This window comes from Bombyx mori, chromosome 11 (assembly GCF_030269925.1).
Source record: "Bombyx mori chromosome 11, ASM3026992v2".
Classification (NCBI taxonomy): Eukaryota; Metazoa; Arthropoda; class Insecta; order Lepidoptera; family Bombycidae; genus Bombyx; species Bombyx mori.
The window spans coordinates 9,054,651-9,075,205 of record NC_085117.1 but is presented as its reverse complement, the minus strand read 5'-3'; the positions used below and the strand labels follow the sequence as shown (position 1 = coordinate 9,075,205).

Below are 20,555 nucleotides of genomic sequence, written 5' to 3'. Positions count from 1 at the left end.
AGTCACGATCCTCAGCAGTGAGGTACCGATCAAAGAGAGAGATACACACTACATTTGAGTGTTTTGTTATATTTATTTATTGCATAAATTTTGCAGCATGCAACGACGTGCCCTTGACTTTAGCGGTATCTATGAACGATGGTGACTATACTTAGCTTCAAGTGAGCCGTATGCTTATCGGCCTAAAATTACAATAAAAATGTCTTAAATAATTTTGTTTTTATAAACGGGGGAAGTTACGGAAATATCCCTCACGGGGAAAGTTTGTCTAGTTTTCATTTACAAGAAAACACGCTCAATGGCATTTTGACCAGATCAGATCAGATTTTTTCGTCTAAATATACATATTTATCTATAATGCGTCAACAAAAAGAATCAATTTGCTGAACTTGGGTTCGTGGGTTGTTCCAGAAACTTCGTCTTACTTTTTGGAAATACCCGCAATTTTGCTACGAACTTATTCGATTTCGTCTCACGAGAACGTACAATAATCTGGTATCTCATTTCATTTCATGATTTTCCTGCTATTCCAATCTATTTATCTTTACTTACAACAACCCCGCGGATAAAGTCTAAAGGTATTTTTACCATCGCCTATCCTAGAGACCAATAAAAAAAATGAATGACAATGACTTTATTGGTATTGTCAGTTATTTGGTCAATTTAATGCTCCGCCATGTTTAATGGAAACGTAAACGGAATAGAAAGCGGTTGCTCAGTTAAAGTAAAAAATTAAGTTAAGACACCAGATACTTAAAATCCTTAAGCAAGTTATGTGAGTTGTTGCACAGCCTTTAAACATCGTAAACGTTTACTAAAAAACAAAATTTCTCGAAAATGACTCCGTTTCGATTATACGTTACTCACGTAGACTGTGAAGGCCCTTTTCTGAGAATAAGTGGGCAGCTAGATCAGCAGTCTTCACTTATGGTGGAAAGCTTGTTCGAGGCTGCACGCGAAAACTTGGAAAACGGTGTCGGTGCTGTCCCCCCGGCCGCTATTCATGACGGTGTCATTTGTGCCGCTAAATACAAAGACGGTACATATTACAGAGCGAAAGTGATAAGCACTACGAATCTGGCGACAGGCATTGTCGGAGTTCATTTCATCGACTTCGGAAACAAAGACAATATTTCGCTAAGTACTATTAGATTTTTGGACAGCTATGATCCTATGTTTATGCAATTGAGAGGTCAAGCCAATGACTATTATCTATCACGGGTTGTGAGTCCTCTGGGAAGATGGGAGGAGCCATTGCTTTTGAAACTACAGAGCCTTTTATGTTATGCTGAATATGCTGCTACTATTGAAGCTCATACCAGATCTTTACCATTAATATCGATTCAGTTTAAAGGAAATGATCTATCAACTCATTTAGTCTCAGTGCGTATAGGAGTTGCACTTCCATTAGCAAAGCAAGAAGTGCTCCTGTTGCAAATGTCTGGTGAAAGCCAGCAGCAAGGAAATTGGCAAAAAAATAGTGAATCTGCATCTTATACAGAGCATGTTCCGTTTTTGATCAATCAAAACTTTCCTTCAAATCCTGCATCAGCAATGCGCCTACAACAAAATGTGTCTGTACCATTCAATGGAAATGTACCTCCCCCTTCTCTGATCAGTCAACGATTACTAGTCAATAAAGCCTCTAGAAACACTGTAAACTTGAAACCAGTGCGACAACCACAACATGCAACTCAAGTAGCAGCTAGTATTAGTTCTATACCAAGTAATAGAGGTGCTGCAACTTCTCCTCCATCAAATAAATTAGGTTCACCTAAAAAATCTACCACTTACAAGAGTAGACTTTTGGAAGTAAATTCTCAGCATAAAGTTTTTGTGTCATTTGCTGAAGAAGGTCCTGAACTTTTTGCTGTTCAGCTGGCAGCTGATGCTCAAAAGTTGCAGGATATGATGGATGATATAAATAGAAGACCACACAGAAGTTTAACTGAGCCTCCCATGATTGGCACAGTATGTCTTGGCAGAATGTCTGGAGATCGTATAATTTGTAGAGCAATAGTAATGAATCTCTCAGGATCCCAGTGTAAATTATTTTTTGTTGACTTTGGAGATACGGAAATGGTATCCTACTATGATATCTTTGACATACCTGAAGAGTTTGTGAAGCCTAATGTATTTGCTATGAGGTTTTGTTTGTCAAAGGTGAAAGAATTAGAAAAAGGGCTTCATTTGAATGAAACTTTCAAACACCTTGTGAGTGGGAAAGTCCTGACACTAAAAGTTGTGTCTCCAGAGGGTCCCCCATTGATACAGTATGGGGAACTTTATTTAGATAACAAGAACATTCTTGATATTTTGATGGCAAACATGAAAGATAAGTTGCAATTTAAATGGTTGGAAATGCTTCCGTTGGGAACAAGACAGTCTGTCTTAGTATCTTATGTAGACAGTTGTATTAAGTTTTATATGCAGCTCTCTGATAAGATAGATGAATTAAAACTTGTTATGGCAGCAGTAAAAGTACACTGTGAGAATAGTTCGTCACCTGGAGAGCTCCCGGTTGGTGCAGCATGTTGTGCACGGTTTCCTGATGATGATGCGTGGTACCGAGCCACAGTGAGGCACACTGAAGGAAATAAAGTAGTTGTTGCATATGTAGACTATGGCAATGAACAAGAAGTTGATGTGTCCGACCTTAGGACAATTACACCTGAACTGGTGAAACTACCTGCACAGGCCATGAAATGTGCACTCAAGGTTAGTACTAGATGTTATGTAGAATTGGTTTTGTTGCTTACTTATATCATATTAATGAATCGATTATGTAGTCTTATCTACCATACCATATTCCATAAAGGCCTTATCAACCAAATGAGAATATGCACATTGTAGGTTCTTTCAGAATAGGTGCAGTCCGAGTATAGTGATTAAAGGAAATTGTTCCTTTGACTTCTTTATTCCTAATACCTAGTAATACCTCATTTTTATCATTGACTTTTCGGTTTTACTGAAAGTATAATTACAGGCTACATTTTAAATTAAATATGCTTAATGAGATCTTCACGTAAAGTGTGGGTGCACAAGCTGAATCATATTGAAGCTGATTTTATATTTAATAAGGGAGATGTTAACATATTTCATTGAATAATATAGTAGATATTAAATTATAAAAATAGTAATAATTAAGAAGAGAATACTATTTTTGTCATTTTTGACTGTAGGTGGTTGAATAGCCACAATAAGTCCTTTGTAAAAAAAGTGTTTTGCATTAGTTTGCTGAAAGAAAACATATCTATAAGTTAAGGTGGCCATTTATATCTCTTTTCTGGTGTTACTTCTGTAGACAATTAAGAATAATATTTTTTTTAAAATTTTGCTTATTCATTCCAAAGGTAGTTGAATATAATTTGCTCAGTCTACCCACATGTATTTTAAAATATTAATTGACTACATCACAAATCGATCATTGCAAGTAATCTTAACAATTATTTAATTTCCAAATCTGCATGAAATATTTTTTCTCCTAAAGGGTTTTGAAAACAGGCCTTTGGAAACTAAGACGTCCAACCAGTTGGAGATGCTTGCATTGGAGAAAACTCTAATGGCTAATATAGTTGGAGTGCTATCTCATGATACAATGCTTGTTACCCTAGTAGATGATACTGTGAGCCCTCCCATGGATATTGCAAGAAGAATGAACCAGCTTTCTCAGCCCAGGAGTTCACATGAGGTATGTTTGATTGTCCTATTAAAGGTTACTGTAAAGAGTAATATAGATACAAATGGTTGAGTAACGAACCTTTTATACAAACAATCTGTGACAAATTCCCTAATATAAATAGAGATGGATAAGTTTATGTAAATTGAAATTCAAATTATCTAGGAAATAATGTGCCTAAATATATTCAAAAATGACAGTGCTATCTATATTCATTATAAAGCAATAATGTGGTGTGGTCTGAAGAGTAAGGTGGCTATTATTATTACAATGCTATTGCAACTTGACCTTATGTAACACAAGGTAGACAGCAGCATTGAGGTTGTGGCTTCTGGGAGATTTGTTACTTGCCTAATATCAAGTAAATCGTGAACGTCTTTAAAAAATCGAGACACACTTTGTTTACTTAAGCACAGCTGAGTACTTAAAATAGTTGCAAAGTATATATTTTTAAAATATACTCTATTCCTCAGTAATAAGGCTCAATGAATTATGAACTTTCTAAAATTATATGAACAAATCATTTACACATTGTTATATAATGAAGTTGAATCCATGATAATAACTGAGCAATTTGGGAGAATGTTTATAAATGCTAATAGGTAGTACTCTACATATATTTCAAGAGAGAACCTCCGGCGTGATTAAAGCTAAATAGAATCAAATACCTACATTTATTTGGTAAAAATACATGGAAATTACAGTAGTCTGACCTGAAATGCCAACATAATATAATAATCACCTAACCAAGACTTATCAAATTAATGGTTTAGAAACGCAATAAGAACAAACTCACCAAAAAGGTGTATCTTCCCTTTTCGGTATAAAATATTTGTTCTTTGGTGAAGACATCAATAAAATTATAAACGTTTTTTTAATTACTCTTTATACTATATTAAGGTTTACGTAGAAATAAAATTGGAAAACTACCCTGAAATATTGAAACAAAACTCAAAACAATCACAAGCCAATATTTTTGATTAGACATATATGTCAGGTCTAGCTTTAATTAAATAAAAATATGTATATACATATTTCGGTATAGATCAAATGCTACATTAGAACTTATAGAACTAATATTAAACGTGCGAAACTTAAAGGTGTTCCAATTAAAATGAGTTCCAGAAAATATCACAAGTACATTTCTTAATCAACAACTTCTATGATCTGAATACAGCTGTTGCGTTGATGTTAACGTTTTTACTAGTGGTAGGGCATCTTGTGAGACCGTACGAGTAGGTACCAACCACCCTGTATATTTCTGCCGTTAAGCAGTAATGCGTTTCGGTTTGAAGGGCTTGGCAACTGTTGTACTGTAAAAATAGGACTTAGAAGTCTCCAGATGGGTGGCCGCATTAACGTGATTAATTTCTATGGCTTCCATAACCACCTAGAACCAGGTGGACCGTGAGCTGATCCAGTCATCTTAGATGACAGATGTATTCGTATAGCGATGCGACAATGTCAGTGTTCAAATCCCGCAGGCAGGTACTAATTTTTCTGATACAATGCGTACTTAACACATGTGTCTGACACGATGAAGGAATCTTGTGCGCGTGCTATTTTTAGCCAAAACCAATAAAAACAAAAAAATATTATTTACGATTTTTGGGGTTGGGTACCTTCCGTGCCTGGACGGGTGTAGGTGTATAACACCATCCTGCTTATTTATAGCGTGAATCACTAATGCGTTATGGTATGAAGTGTGGGTTGGGAAGTTGTTTCACTATACAATTGAGACATGTAGCTCATAACTCAAGCCGGGTGGCGGTATTGACTTTGTGTACTCTGTGGTCCTCGGTAACTACTTATCAGTACTACCAGCATTACTTACAGTCCTTGTCGATCCCATCCAGACAAAAGTTACGACGCCTGTACGGAAAGAGGCGCCGGAGCCATTCAGTTCGCCCGAAGGCAGCGTGCCCGATGAAGGACGAGCGAAAAGTTATCGTCGTGAGAAAAGTTTCAAGGAGGACCGTCGACCGCCCAGGGAGCCTAACGAAGATCTCCCGCAACGTGGCGGCAGTTTTCGCGGCAGGTAATACATATATGTCTATGCCTTTTATTTATTTATTGCTTAGATAGGTGGACGAGCTCACAGCCCACCTGGTGTTAAGTGGTTACTGGAGCCCATAAACATCTACAACGTAAATGCGCCACCCACCTTGAGATATAAGTTCTAAGGTCTCAGTATAGTTACAATGGCTGCCTCACCCTTTCAACCGAAACGCATTACTGATTCACGGTAGAAATAGGGAGGGTGGTGGTACCTACCCGTGCGGACTCATAAGAGGTCCTACCACCAGTAAAAATACCTATGACATACCTATAGGATATTAATGTGTACAGTAACTTTTGTTTAGATACCTCAACGTTTTCTTTACGATCCGTTGTTTTTTACTGTATTGTGTACTCTTTGACTTCGTCAACCGGTCAACATATAGCTGGAAATGCAGCCTCAAAAAAATCGTCTACCAATGTACCAGTGTACCATGTGTACTAATTGGCGACTCTCCTTCCGACTGACCTTTCGACATGAGCCCCTTTTTGTTCTACCTAAGCTGGTTAAGAGATCCTTAAGAGGCTAAGTCAACGTAACCTTACAAGTAGGTCAGCTCACGGGGCTCCAACCTGACGACTTTGCAAACTACCAGCGCGACCCACTGAGAAAATCCGGCGAGAAACTCAGTGGACTGTGTCTGTGGGTTAATTTACTCGCCGAGCTCTTCGTCAGTTTGACGAGAATGATGACCGGGATGAGGTCCAATGGCGGTTCTGCACTTAAAAAACCGAACAATCGGTTGCTTCGTTTGGCGTGACGGTGGTATCTACCCGCACGGGCTCATAGTACACACAGTATGCCAATAGTAATTGGCCCAGTATGCTGGTATAAGCAAGAGAAGAATTTTTTAGCCTTTAGTCATTGATCGTGTAACGTTTATTTTATTTCCTCACAGAATAATTACAAACTATTCATTACTAAATTAAGCTACTGACAAATTGCGTGTATTTTTCTTATGACTATGAAATTGTTGCATATGATATAATTAACAAAGATATTTTTAAAAGCTATATACTCCATTATATAATTTCAGAGTTTAAGACATTGCAATCTGTGCTAACGTAAATAAATTACAAGTTAGATCAATAGATGAGCCCACCGTTTGTTGGAGTACTTGAGGTCGATATCTGTATGTCTATAGACAGACAAAACGGAAACAGTGGTACCAACAAAACGACCACAAAAAATTTCAGTTCCACCTTCGTTTTTTCTAGTGCTCCCGTTCGATCCATTAATTGTAGCATATTATGTAAACGTTACTTATCTTATCAGTCGTCAATCGAAGATTTATCTATAAAGAGTTTGAAATAATCATGATCGCGTCCTCTCGCAGTTCATCACAGATAGCGTGAGACCGATAAAATTCACGTACCTACCTCTTGTCTATGCACTGAGCGTAAATGTAACAATTTTTTTTTCAAATTCACACAAAAAACGTCTGTAATGGAGAAGTTTTGAGTCACGGCTTTGACCTTCAATTCGGTTCTTTGAACCCACATTTCGTTAGTACAAGCTTAAGATAAGTCGTATATAAGATGTATAGGTAATATTTTCGTTTCTCTCTGTTCATGTTTTGAACTAATTAATCATTGGCGAGGGACGATTAATGAGTTTTAGTGGTGCGTCTAAATTATATAGTGTGGTGTTTTTTTTATTTTTCGACAGAGACAACAAGGAGGGTTTCGATAGATCAGGCTCGGGCCGGTTCAGCGACAAGTTTGGCGGTCGATCGGAGAGAGGCGAACGGTAAATAATAAAACAATTGAAGACATGAATGGATGAAGGGGATATGATTTGTTAATTTTACTTTTTCTTCGTACATAACTCCTTCACCACATGCAATTACTAAAAATAGCCTCTAAACCCGAGGTTTTAAGGTCTAAGGTCTTTACTGGTGGTAGGACCTCTTGTGAGTCTGCATGGATAGGTACCACCGCTCTGCCTATTTCTGCCGTGAAGCAGTAATGCGTTTCGGTTTGAAGTGTGAAGCAGCCGTTGTAAGTATACTTGAGACCTTAGAACTTATATCGCAAGGTGGGTAGCGCACTTACGATGTAGATGTCTATGGGCTCCAGTAACCACTTAACACCAGGTGGGCTGTGAGCTCGTCCACCCATCTAAGCAATAAATAAAAAAATGGTTTATACACACATAACATCTCCATTCAATGTAAAAACTCAATCTTAAAAATGGTACTTAACCCCTTCATCCACTCATGTCTTCAATTATAACTACGTTGTTAATTACTCTTAATTAGTATTCTAAGTTGCATCGTCGGATATTATGTCATATGCTATTTTGATCAGAGACGGAAGTTCCGAATTCCACTTTTTCAACCTATCCACTATAATATTACTGAATATTTCATATCAGAAAGAAAGAAAGAAAGAAAAATCTTTATTCGCCAGAAATATAGTTTACAAGATATAGGACATAGCTTCATATATTTCGCCTGTTTAGGCATGCGAAAATTTAATTTATTTTTATATTAATTATAACACAAAATTTACTAAATCTATCTATTTTTACATTCTATCAATTCTTATTCTAATATTTTATTATGTACAACACTTATCATTTAAAAATTCTTGCACACTATAATAAGCCTTGTCTATTAGCCATAAATATAATTTTCTTTTAAATTGAGTTAGAGGAAGATCTCTTATGCTGTTTGGTATCTTATTAAATATTCTGATAGTCATAGGATAACAGTTTGTATGGTAGTAACGAGTATTTACACTTGGTAACATTAGTTTAGTAGGGTATCTTGTATTAAATTGACAGTACTCGCCACACGATTTATATAATTGTGGGTGCTTTTTAACAAACAAACAACATTCTTGTATATATATGGATGGTACAGTTAAAATATTATGTTTTTGGAAGAATGGTTTACAAGAAGTCAGAGGATGAATATTGCACATGGCACGAACACATTGCTTTTGTGCAATGAACACTCTATTTATGTGACTAGAATTTCCCCAGAGGGGTATACAGTATCTGATATTTGAGGCGACATATCCATGATAGGCCTGTAATGCAGTTTTTAAATTACATATTTTTGTAAGTCGCCAAAGTGCATATGAGAATCGATTAATTTTACTACAAGTAATATCTATGTGAAGATTCCAGCTACATTGATTATCCACATTTAATCCTAAAAATGTTATGCTATTACATTCATTTAGTGTGTTATTATTATAAGTTATATTTAAGTTATTAATAAATTTGTGTCTATTATAGAATTGTATATATCTCGTTTTGTCTAAATTAGCTTTTAAGTTATTCTTATTCATCCAATCTATGACCTTACTAACAGTAGCATTTATCTCATCATTTAAATCTAGTGTGGCATCTTTGGTGATTACAACGGCTATATCATCAGCAAATAAGCTACATGGGTAATGTATGTGTTCTGGGAGATCATTTATATAAATGATAAAGAGTAGCGGTCCTAAAATGCTCCCTTGTGGGACACCTACTTTATTATACGCTAATGAAGATTTAAAAGCCACTTCTTCATTGTTATATCTAATTTATTTTTCGATTGTTTTTCTTTTAAAAGTAATTTACATAAAACTACAAGTCCTAAACAGAAAGACATATAAAATGATACACGAAATATCATATTATGTGGCTTAAAAAAAAATGTATTGCATTCGAGAAATTACTAAACTTTTCACTTTGCTTTAGGCGGTATGACGTAAATTTCAGTTTCATTTATATAAATCTCTCTACAGTTACTATATACATTATACTGTCTTGTTTATCTTTTTGTGTGCACAGAAAATAATGAAAGTTGGAATCGCTTGTTACAGTTCGATTGTGCATTTGCTTTCACTACGAACGTAATATTATTCATGATTCGATAAATAACGTGCTTTGGTACTTCTTATTGTGCATGTACATTAATTCGTTGAATTTATTTATGAATCGCTCTGATTACGTTGTATGTACTAGCAGCGTTATTGTAAACATAAAGAGCTTGTTTAAATAAATATATTTAGTTTCTGTTTAAAATTCTGTTTAATGTTTATACAATATTAATAGTATTTTGAACTTATATATAAATTCGATATTGTAACGTTTTAAATTTTATTTTAAACAGTATATATTATTTAAAGCTATATAGCAAGCATCTGTGAGGGAATTTTTCTGTCCCGTGATTGGTTTATTGCCTAATGGTTAATTTGTTTTTTATATTGGCCTCAAGTGACGTCACACGTATATTGAAGTTGCGTAACCGTAACAGAGAGTTCGACCTTAGATCTCAAGGCGGATGGTTTCTTAAGGCATTCATTTTTAATACTAGATGATCTTTGAGCTTGAATTTTTACCTAATGACAATGTTCCCTTCTTCATCAAATGAAACTTATATAGGCTTACTTTTTCAACCGGTAAATCTGCGAAAAATAACTTAACAATTAAATGAAATATTGTTGTTAAATAATTTTTGTAATATTCCTTTATAAAATATAAGTTCAAATATTGAATTCAGATACATAATTTCCCTATAAGTTTTTTTAAGGAATTTACGGTCTCATGCATAATACAGGATGTGTTTTTGTATTAACCTAGTCAAAAAATTTTTATTACGGTTAGAAATATATTTATTAAAATAACAGCTTAAGAATATGACAGATTCGTCTTCTTAATCTCTTCCAGCATAATTAATACTTCGTAGTACTAATTTGAAATCAGTCGCAATGTGGGAAAAAATCTCATTTTTAATGTAAACTAGCTGACCCGGCAGACTTCGTAGTGCCTCAATCGATAAATAAAAGACCTAAACTTTTGTATAAAATAAACTTAAAACAAACAAAACGTATCCGTCCGACGGGGGACACATCAAAGGAAAAACAAAATTGTTATTTTTATTTAATTCCGGGCATTTTCATATTTATCTACCTTTTAAACCTTCTCTGGACTTCCACAAATAATTCAAGACCAACATTAGCCAAATCGGTCCAGCCGTTCTCGAGTTTTAGCGAGACTAACGAACAGTAATTCATTTATATATATATAATAATATATATATAGATAGAAGATAGATTTATAGGTCTTTTTATCTTGTATGTTATTTAGACGTGGAGGTGCTAGGCCCTGGGAGAACAATGCACCGACTCCGGCCGCAGCTTCTTCGGAAGAAACACCGTCCGAGCCGAGATCTGAACAGTCTAGCAGGCAACAATACGGAAGGTAAATCTACGTTAATATAAATTCACTAACTCCAAATACCAATAGGATATTATAAAACGCGATTTTTATTTAAACTTAAAGTTTAGTTTTGCGAAACTTAACATGGAAGAATCTATACTAATATATAAATCTACAGTGGTTTTTACGAATGTTCCGTTATAACTACTGAACCATGCATCCGATTGACTTGAAACTTGTTATCCATGTAGAAAATACATGTACTTAATGGATAGGCTAATTATTTATATTAGTGTTGGAATCCCTAATAATAATGACAATAAATAATAATGTTAATATTAAAATGCCCAGTGAAGCGGGCGAGTACGGCTAGTAATCTATAAATTTATGTGCGACATATCAATCTTTCCTAAACAATATATCATTTTCCAAAAACGTTTTATATAACTTCGGTCATTTCTTAAGGTATTTTTATAATTTCCAAGAAATTAGCATTTATTAAATAGAACAACAAATGCCTACGATAAAATACGATCAAGAATGAAATGTTAATAATTTTATTATGAAAAAAAGTTAAGTTGCTTAAAATGAGCTACTGACGGGTGACCGTAACGTGGGTCGACAGAAGAAAACCTAGGTCGGACCAACAGGAGAAGCCCGGCGGCAAGCCTGCCTGGAGGAGGGACGCCGGCGTCGGCCAGCGCCTGCGCCAGGCCGCCGAGGCCGCGTCCGCTATCGCCGTCCCTCTCTCGCACCGACACAAACGGTACGCCGACGCGTCCGCCGCCCGCTGTGACGCTCCCGCACGCTTCCGATACCACGCCTTGCCGCACCTTGCTTCTGTTGATCGAAACGTGCAATGTAAAGCCTGACAATGACAAAACGAAGATGACGATGAGCGTTGTTAGTTCCGACCAACAGAGCCCACCTATTGCACCTGCTCTGGAATTTCACATAGATACCGCAAAATGGGGGGAATCGGGACGGACACCTTTTAAGTTCAACATTCGATTTTTATAGTTTTTGTTTTGTAGTTTTAGTAAAAAAAGGAGATAGTAATGATTCCGGTAGTTTTAATTTTCATGTATAAGTTGCAATACTCACTTGCCCCTATTCACCCAGGAATTGGGGTGAATCTGGTTACGTATAGGGACTATAGAGTTTTTCGATAAGGCTGGCACTATTTAGTTGTTAGGTAGGTACCTAACTTTAGGTAATTAACTTTTTAATATCTTTAATGAGTTACAAAACTTTGATGACTAAATTAAACTATTTAATATTCTTAAACACACAAAATAAAAGTCATTTTCAGTTCAACAAAATTGAATCTCTAACGACCCGACAAAAGTATTGTGACATCCCAGATTTGTCCCTATTCCCTCCAATCTACTGTAATGAATTACCGTGAGCCGACTTAACCTAATAGGTGTATGGCTCTAATAAAGAATAAAAAAAAAAAAAAATACCGTGTCGCACGTTCGGTCAACGGTGGCGGTGACGTATCAAGTATCGCTGTACGGCGCTACGGGGCCGTGGATGTGTGTCGGCGTTTGTATCGTCTCGCTCTATTTGCTTACATAAGGCACGCTTCGTTGCATCGCACATAATGTATACTACGTTCTCGATAACTTGCATACATTTTCGTTCACGTTTTTTTGTGTTATTCCGCTACAGTTGTGACATTAAACTTTTTAATATTCATCATGGCGTCGGCATCTAGATTGACTTTCACCGTGTTTTTTTTGTTTGTTTTCCCGCTAATAATATCTGTTGTAATGCTTGTTGTGGATTTATCGTGTGTGGTAACTTGTGTGATTTGTTTATATAAAAGAAAAACGCTTTGTAAAAACCAACATTAAAACCCTAATTTTAATGTAATATCTTTCTTTATCAGCTGTTATAATATTACTTACCTTGTGATTTTATCCAATGAGTATTGCCAAAAGAATCGCTTACTTACGTCTTCTGTTTTTGCACTTTGTAAATAAGTCGTCTATTATCAAAGGTGGAAATCTGTGCATTTGGACAAAAAAATGTTATTGATATGTCAATACAGATTAATTTGAATATAATCGTCTCCTTCAAAGAATACGGTTCAAAAACTGCATTAAATAAAGGTTAATACTTAACCTGTTATTTATCTAAGATGTCGTTCAGAAGAGTTTTGTGACTGCCAATGGAATACAAAGTCAATAATTCGTTTTTCTGATTTACCAATAATTGTCCAAAAGTCACATTGCCGGCTTTGATAATAGTCGACTCAAATATTTGAGAATTACATTTTTCATCCGACTAGTGGCATTTTTTTTTATCGCTTAGATGGGTGGACGATCTCACAGAGCACCTGGTGTTAAGTGGTTACTGAAGCCCATAGACATCTACAACATAAATACGCCACCCATCTTGAGATATAAATTCCTAGGTCCCAAGTACAACGGCTGCCCCACCCTTCAAACCGAAACGCATTACTGCTTCACTGCTGCAGAAAAATATTAAATAATCATGTTCATAATTACAGAGACAGCAGATTCAATCAGAGGGAAGACCGGGAGGAGAGGAATGGCGACGACCGCGCGACCAGACCGCGTGATGGGCGGCCGGAGCGTCGCGAACACCGACCTGAACACCGACCCGAACACCGACCTGAACATCGCACGGACCGACGCGAGCACTGGGGCGACAAGAGGGACGCCCAGCGACACGACAAGCCCCGCAGCAACTTCACGCCACGCGAGCGCGCCGACCGGTCCTTCGCTTCGGACAGCGACAAGAGCTTCCGGTCCCAAGCTCGCGCCCCGCCCGCCTACCGACACCTGCCCGACCCCGTCCCGCCGGAGATCGCGCGCTTCGCCGAGCCCGCCGTCCAACCCGACGCGCAACACGAGGTCTCCGTCACTTGGATCGTCTCCCCGGAGAACTTCTACTGCCAGATCCTGTCCGAGCAGCCGAGCTTCCTCGAAATGATGCACCGGATCCCTGAACTGTACAAGGGCGTCAAGAACTACACGGGCCCCGTAGATGTTGGCGCGTCTGTACTAGCGCGATACCCGGTCGACGGAGTTCTGTATCGAGCGACGATTGTTGCGATCCAACCTTTCTCAAAGTATATCGTTCGTTACGTTGACTTCGGTAACAAACAACTGGTGGACGCCAAGGACCTGTGGCAGCTAGACAAACAGTTATTAGCACTACCGAAAATGGCGGTACATTGTTCTCTAGTCGGAGTCGTACCTAAAGATGGCGAGTGGAAAGCGGATCCCGAGATAGATTTGTGCTTCAACGCCCCTCGATATCAGTGCGTGTTCCAAGATTGTTCCGAGGAACAATATAAGGTGTCACTGTGGAACAACGGTATCAGCGTTGCGGACATTCTAGTGGAAAAGCAACTCGCCATATTATCTGAACATCAGTCATCTGTTACTTTAAAAGGTATAATATATATTTTATTGTACTATAAAGTTTTCAAAATCGTTTTGTTCTCAAAAATTTTACAATTGTGACCTCTGAAATAATATTAAGTATTTCTGTTACAGATGAAGCTATCGATCTCATGATAATTGTCGGGCAGCAGATCCCATGCAGAGTGACTCACGTTGAATCTTTCGAAAAATTCTATGTGCAACTTGATTTAGAAAAGGCTGCTTTGGTTGAGACCGCGATTGCTGACTATGACAGTACCAAGGTACAAATATATTACACTATGCCTACTATCTGTGATCTAAATGATCTACAAGAAAAGGCTATGCTTTAGTATTGGTGTATTCCATCGCATAGGATATCTGAATTGAAACTAGGTAAGGTATATATGTACTTAAAAAGTAATGATTAATCATTTGTGACGTGACAAAAAAATTATGATACAATGTGGTTGAATGATTTCGTCTGATTGTTTCAATTCAGTTAATACGCCTTAACCTTAACACTTAGATAGTTTTATTAGTGTCGTCTGGTACTTATCTCTGGCTAATTATAATGCAACAAAATATATTTGAACCTAAATTTATTTAAAAGTAAAAGTTTACCATTAATTAAGATTAGCCACATGACAAATGTTCGAAGAAGAATGAACAAAAATTGACCAAGGCGCAAAGCTCCATCCGCTTGCTGGTACGTATATTATAGATACGCCTTCCTGTCGAATGCTGGATGGGCGTGTGACGGGTGACTTGTATGTGTAACCGGCGTGTTTAGCGATTGTTAGTGCAATAAATAACGGTAATAAGCAGCGGCATGGCTCTGCCCCTGGTATTGCTGAAGTCCATGGGCGACACTAACCACTCACCATTGGTGGGCCGTATGCTCTATAAATAAAAACTCAAACTTAAAATATAAATAAAAACTTACATAGTTTACATGATGTTATTTCTAGTTAACTCCTCTAAGTGCAGACAGTCTTTCGGAGGGTGTTCATTGCACTGTAAAATATGAAGACAAAATATATCGCGCCATATTAGAAGATATATCGGATACGTCGAAGATAAAAGTCTCATTGCCTGATTATGGAAACGAAATTATAACAAAACTTGAAAATGTAAGTACATGTTTCTTATAAAATGTAAATTACACTCGTGACGTACATCTCTTTAATCCTAAATATTTAATAGATTGAGTAATACAGTATGTAGTTATTATGTATCATTTATTATTATTAATAAAGAATTAATTAATTGATGTTGCACTATTAGGAGTATTTAAAGTAAAATTAAATAATTTAATAAATCAAGAAGTTCTGTTCTCGACGTGTACTGCTTACGGAAATTTAAAGAGCTGAAAGATGATCAAATCAGATAGACTAAAATTGTATATAGCCAATTGCACATTGCGATTTCTATTGCTCTGACGTATTTGTTTATATGGGTTTACGGTTTCTCTTTCAGCTAATGATTTTACCAACAGAACTGAGCGTATATTATTACCAAGCATTGCAATGTTGTCTAAACAACTACAGTTCTGAATCGAAAACATTAATGACAGTGGATGAATTAAAACAGCGTCTAACCGGGAACAAATTTATAATCTATATCAATAGTGTAAATGAAATATGGTAAGAATTCACATTTTGTATAAGTATTTGATAAACTCGTTTTGTTCAGCTTTGATTCAAGTGAATAAGCTTCTTACTCACCTGGCTTGACCAGGACCATTCGTTTTTTCTTATTGTTTCAAGACTCTAGCCAGATCGAGTTCTTATATCTCTTCTGTAATAACAGCATCCTGCGATTTCGTCTCTTGCCTGTAATTTTATTATTGACAGGCCACATTAAAAGGTCATACAGGTGGATACTACCATCCTCCTCCTCCATTTCTCCTTCAACCAGAACCTGAACTAAAATCACAGTCACTAATCAACTAGACCATGGGATGATATATTTACCATTATACAGGTAAACTTTAAACAATAATCACGTCATATTTTTTGTTTATAGCCTCTCTACAACTTTGTATGACAGTAAAAGTGGTCAGAAAGTATCAATATTTGAACCAGATGAGGGAGCGTATGATGAAGTGATACAACTATGTGAGCGGTCCGTCTTTAATTATAACTTCGGACTTGCTTATTTATCGCATGCAGAGAACTTAAACGAAATATACATGCAAAAAGCCTCCGATGGAGATAAAATCGCTCAAATGCTCGAGGATCTTTACAACTTCTATGAGGAAGGTAAGTTGTCATAATATAGCAAATACTAATGAATAGGTACAATAAGTACTGGCCGCATTTTAAATATGATCAATGAAACCTTGTATAACATATCCTCCTTATATTCTTCAATGCTGGGGGTTGTGGCCTCTGAATACCTTTCTCTTCTCTTCTGCCAACTCAGTCTATTCAATTTTTTTGAATGCGTATATGGGGGAATTAGATAGCATCTGTTAAATGGTATCACACCTGGAGACCTGAGGTGTATGTTGCAATTTTATTGTAACTCGGTATTTAATTTTCAATTTTTTATTTCTATTTAAATTTTAATATTAATGTTCTTTTGGTAACAGGAACGCCTGAACCGCTAACTAGCTTCGAGGTCGACGGTCTATGTGCAGTTAAGTCTTCAGATAGCAATTGGTATCGCGCCACGATCTTATCGATTGACGACAATGATGTAAAGGTACAATTCCCTGATTACGGTAACTCTGAAACTGTACCAAAAGAGTCAATCAAAAAATTAGATTGTAAATTTTACGAGCCCTGCGCATTAGCGCTGGAAGCAAGCTTGGGACTTGTTGCGTTACAAGAGGACACACTTCCGAAATTGTTGGAATGGACTAATGAAAAAGAAATACAGGTGACAATTGCTTTTGGCTCTGATGGATGGCTCGCAAGTTTACATATAGATGGTGTTGACTTGTCCATGAAATTGATAAGTGATAAGCTAGCAACACCACGAGTAGCTGTTGAAGAACAACCGAAATCAGAACCTCCTCCAACAGAGGAACCCATATCATTACCTGAAGGCTGCACTCAAGTTTATATTAGTCACATTGATTCACCTGGATTATTCTGGTTACAAATGCTGGACAAAGTTGAGAAAATTGAAGAGATTCAGGCAGAATTACAAGCCAATTTCGAAAGTTACAAAGACATTGAGAGTCGAGACTTGGGTACATTATGTGTCGCTAAGTATAGTGCAGATAATCAGTGGTATAGAGCTGAAATACTTGATTCCGATGCGGATATCACTACTGTTCGCTTTATTGATTACGGTAATACAGATGTTTTGGACAATGAGCCTGGTTTGATAAAAGTCATGCCAGATAATTTAAAGGAAATAGAACGTTTTGTTTTAAAATCTAGTGTTAACGCCATACCTACTGGCACTGGACAGTGGTCTGAGCCAGCTTCTGACTACTTCACGGAGCTAGTAGGCGACCTCTCCGTGCCTGTAGACGCACGCATCGTTCTCAAAGATACATTGACTTATGTTGATATCTATGTCAATGGTCAAAATCTCACAGACAAATTGGTTAGCGAGGGTCACGCAACAAGGTCCGAGGAACCAGAATGTGGAGATTTGCCATCATGCTTTGCAAGTCACGTTAATTCTCCTTCAGAATTCTGGATACAACTTGAAAGTGCAACTCCAGACTTGCAAGCTATGGAAGCAGCCATGGTAGATGCTGAAAATTTCCCTGAACTCACGGATAAAGAAGAAGGTGTAATATGTGCAGCCAAGTACCCAGAAGATGGAGAATGGTACAGAGCTCAAGTTATTGTAGATGGATCGGAAGGTACGGAAGTGCTTTTTATGGACTATGGCAATGCCTCGATTGCAAATGAGCTCCGTAATCTTCCCGATGAACTTAAATTAAAACCGGCCCTATCGAGGAAATGTGCTCTTCAAAAGCCTCGAAATATAAAGTCATGGTCTCGAAAGTCAGAAGTAAAATTTAATGAATTAGCTGCCGAGGGTGCTACTATTTTTAATGTCCAATTTATAGCAGCCGGTGATATATCCATAGTCGAATTGTACCTTGAAGGTAAATCAGTCACTGAAGAATTACTAGGGCTTTGCGATGACCAACCTCCTCCTCCTGAAAGACCCACACCCGTTGGACAAGATTTACACTCTAACGGCAAAGTATGTTATGTAAATTCAGTTGACGAATTTTATGTTCAATTAAATGATTCTGTGTCTAATCTTGATAAAGTCATAGAGAAATTGGAGATTGCAGAAGAATTTGATGAAGTGATAGATCTGCGAGTCGGCTCATTATGTGCTGCGTTTTGGTCAGAAGATGAACATTGGTATAGAGCAAAAGTATTAGAATTCTGTGACGTAGGTTACCATGTCCAGTTCATAGATTACGGAAATAAAGCAAAATGTGAGGAGTTTAGACAACTTCCTGAAGATATTGCTTTAATAGATCCTTTAGCTAAGTGTTGTCGTTTAGCTGGGGTGCCAAATGATACCAGCTTACATGAATCTGGACGAAATAAACTTGACGAATTCGCAGCTGAGGATGCGACATTCGAAATAGAATTTTTAGATAGCACCAAGGAACCAATTCTTGTTAAAATGTTAATTGACGGAAAAGACGTAACAACTACTTTCTCAAATGAGGCAACTAATATCGAAAGTGTAAATATAAGTGGAACTGAAAAAACTGACTTAGTAATATCAAAATGTACTAATTTTGCTACAAATCTAGAGGAAACTACCCTTACTGCCGAAAATAAATGTGACAATGATGAAACAGATATTTTAACTTCAAGCAACTCCGAAAAACCATTGACTGAATTGAGCCAAGAAAAATATACTACCGAACTTAACACTTCATTACCAGATCTTGATGAGAGCTTAGACAGTACTGGTACAGTTATCGAGAACAAGTCCTTTGAAGAAAAAGCAGACTGTGCAAGCGACGTCTTTTTGGAAAAAGAAAGCACTAGAGAAGAAATTTTAAGTTCTTCAGTTAATAATGAATTCACAGATATTACACATAATGAATCCACAGATATTACAGAAATTTTAAGTTCTTCAGTTAATAATGAATTCACAGATATTACACATAATGAATCCACAGATATTACACATAATGAATCCACAGGTATTACACTCAAATCAGAGGAAACTGTAACAACACCCGATAGTGATGAATCTAAAAAAGATGAGTCTATTTCAGACACTGGGTATGCAAGTGCAATAGATCAAAAGGTTTCTAAAAAAGATTTAGGGTCGTCAAACGAATCTGAATCACCCAATGACACAAAATTGTCAAAGGAATTAGTAGAATTAGAATTAGAATCGTCAAGTAAAGAAACCGAAAGCATCACTGTTGCAGGAGAAAGTTTAGTTGAAGATAAAGCTAAGGCTGTTGTGGCTGATGGAAAATCAGTAAGCACAGAGGTACACAATACTGAAAAAAGTGAAAGTGAAAAATAACTATGTATATTTAGTGTTATTTAAATATCATTGACCTTTTAAAGCAATATAAAGATTATTATGTTCCAGAACATTTCAAAAGTGTTTGTACCATTTGTTTCTTAATGACTGGATTTCCTTACAGTTGTGTATGTCATAACATTTTTTTAAGCTTAATATGTTTAAGCCTGTGTTGTTAAATTTATTATTTAAGGTTTATTTTTATAACTTTATAAGAAAAGACATATTCCTGATTTTCAAATGCCCAGTTAATAGATTAATGTAGTGTTTCATTTGGAATTATCTTATATCGAATCATAAAAATACTCATTATTAGTTATACTTTGATAACTTGACGTATTCAGTGTCCACAGTTAATATCTCACTACATTCCTCAATATTTAACGTGTATCTTATAGAACCAATACCCCTTTTTGTTAAAATTGCTGATACTCTAATAATATAGTGCTTGCTGATTCAGTAGACATATATTATAGTAAGTAAACGAAGTTGTGTATTTACCCAAATAATATTATAGTCATATGTTTTATTCAAAGTTAAAAATAAACTATGAATGTGTCCATTTTTTTTTCGTGGTTTGCCTTAATTTTGCAACTTTTTTTTTTCCTACCTATGCTGATAGCCTTGAGAGGCTATTTCAGCTTACCCTAGCGTGTGTAGGTGAGCTCGCGGGGCTCAAACCGGAGAGTTGCTAACACTGACCCTAGGAAGAGCAGTGCTTCGCAGAATCTACCACCGGATCGGAAGCGCGACCCACTGAGAAGATCCGGCGAGA

At 36.7% G+C, this 20,555-nt stretch overlaps 1 protein-coding gene across 2 annotated transcripts; it reads left to right on the top strand.

The window, feature by feature from the left end:
• The first annotated feature begins 629 nt into the window (after nucleotides 1-629).
• Nucleotides 630-20,347, top strand: LOC101742607 (maternal protein tudor). Of its 2 annotated transcripts, XM_038013697.2 has the most exons (12): nucleotides 630-2,718; nucleotides 3,491-3,691; nucleotides 5,536-5,717; nucleotides 7,407-7,487; nucleotides 10,827-10,940; nucleotides 11,524-11,664; nucleotides 13,417-14,327; nucleotides 14,432-14,580; nucleotides 15,268-15,429; nucleotides 15,776-15,942; nucleotides 16,325-16,560; nucleotides 16,893-20,347. In XM_038013697.2, the coding sequence occupies exons 1-12, from the start codon at nucleotides 838-840 to the stop codon at nucleotides 19,778-19,780; spliced, it is 7,113 nt and encodes a 2,370-aa protein (XP_037869625.1). In that variant the 5' UTR covers nucleotides 630-837; the 3' UTR covers nucleotides 19,781-20,347. The 2 variants fall into 2 exon arrangements, with proteins under 2 accessions (XP_037869625.1, XP_037869626.1); XM_038013698.2 differs by lacking the exon at nucleotides 11,524-11,664.
• The last annotated feature ends 208 nt before the right edge of the window (nucleotides 20,348-20,555 follow it).

Excerpts from the sequence above, each read along its gene's own strand:
- LOC101742607 (XM_038013697.2), top strand. The coding sequence starts at position 838 with ATGACTCCGTTTCGATTATACGTTACTCACGTAGACTGTGAAGGCCCT. Across the intron at positions 5,718-7,406 it reads GGCGGCAGTTTTCGCGGCAG|AGACAACAAGGAGGGTTTCG; the intron begins GTAATACATATA and ends ATTTTTCGACAG. Across the intron at positions 15,430-15,775 it reads TTATAACAAAACTTGAAAAT|CTAATGATTTTACCAACAGA; the intron begins GTAAGTACATGT and ends TTTCTCTTTCAG.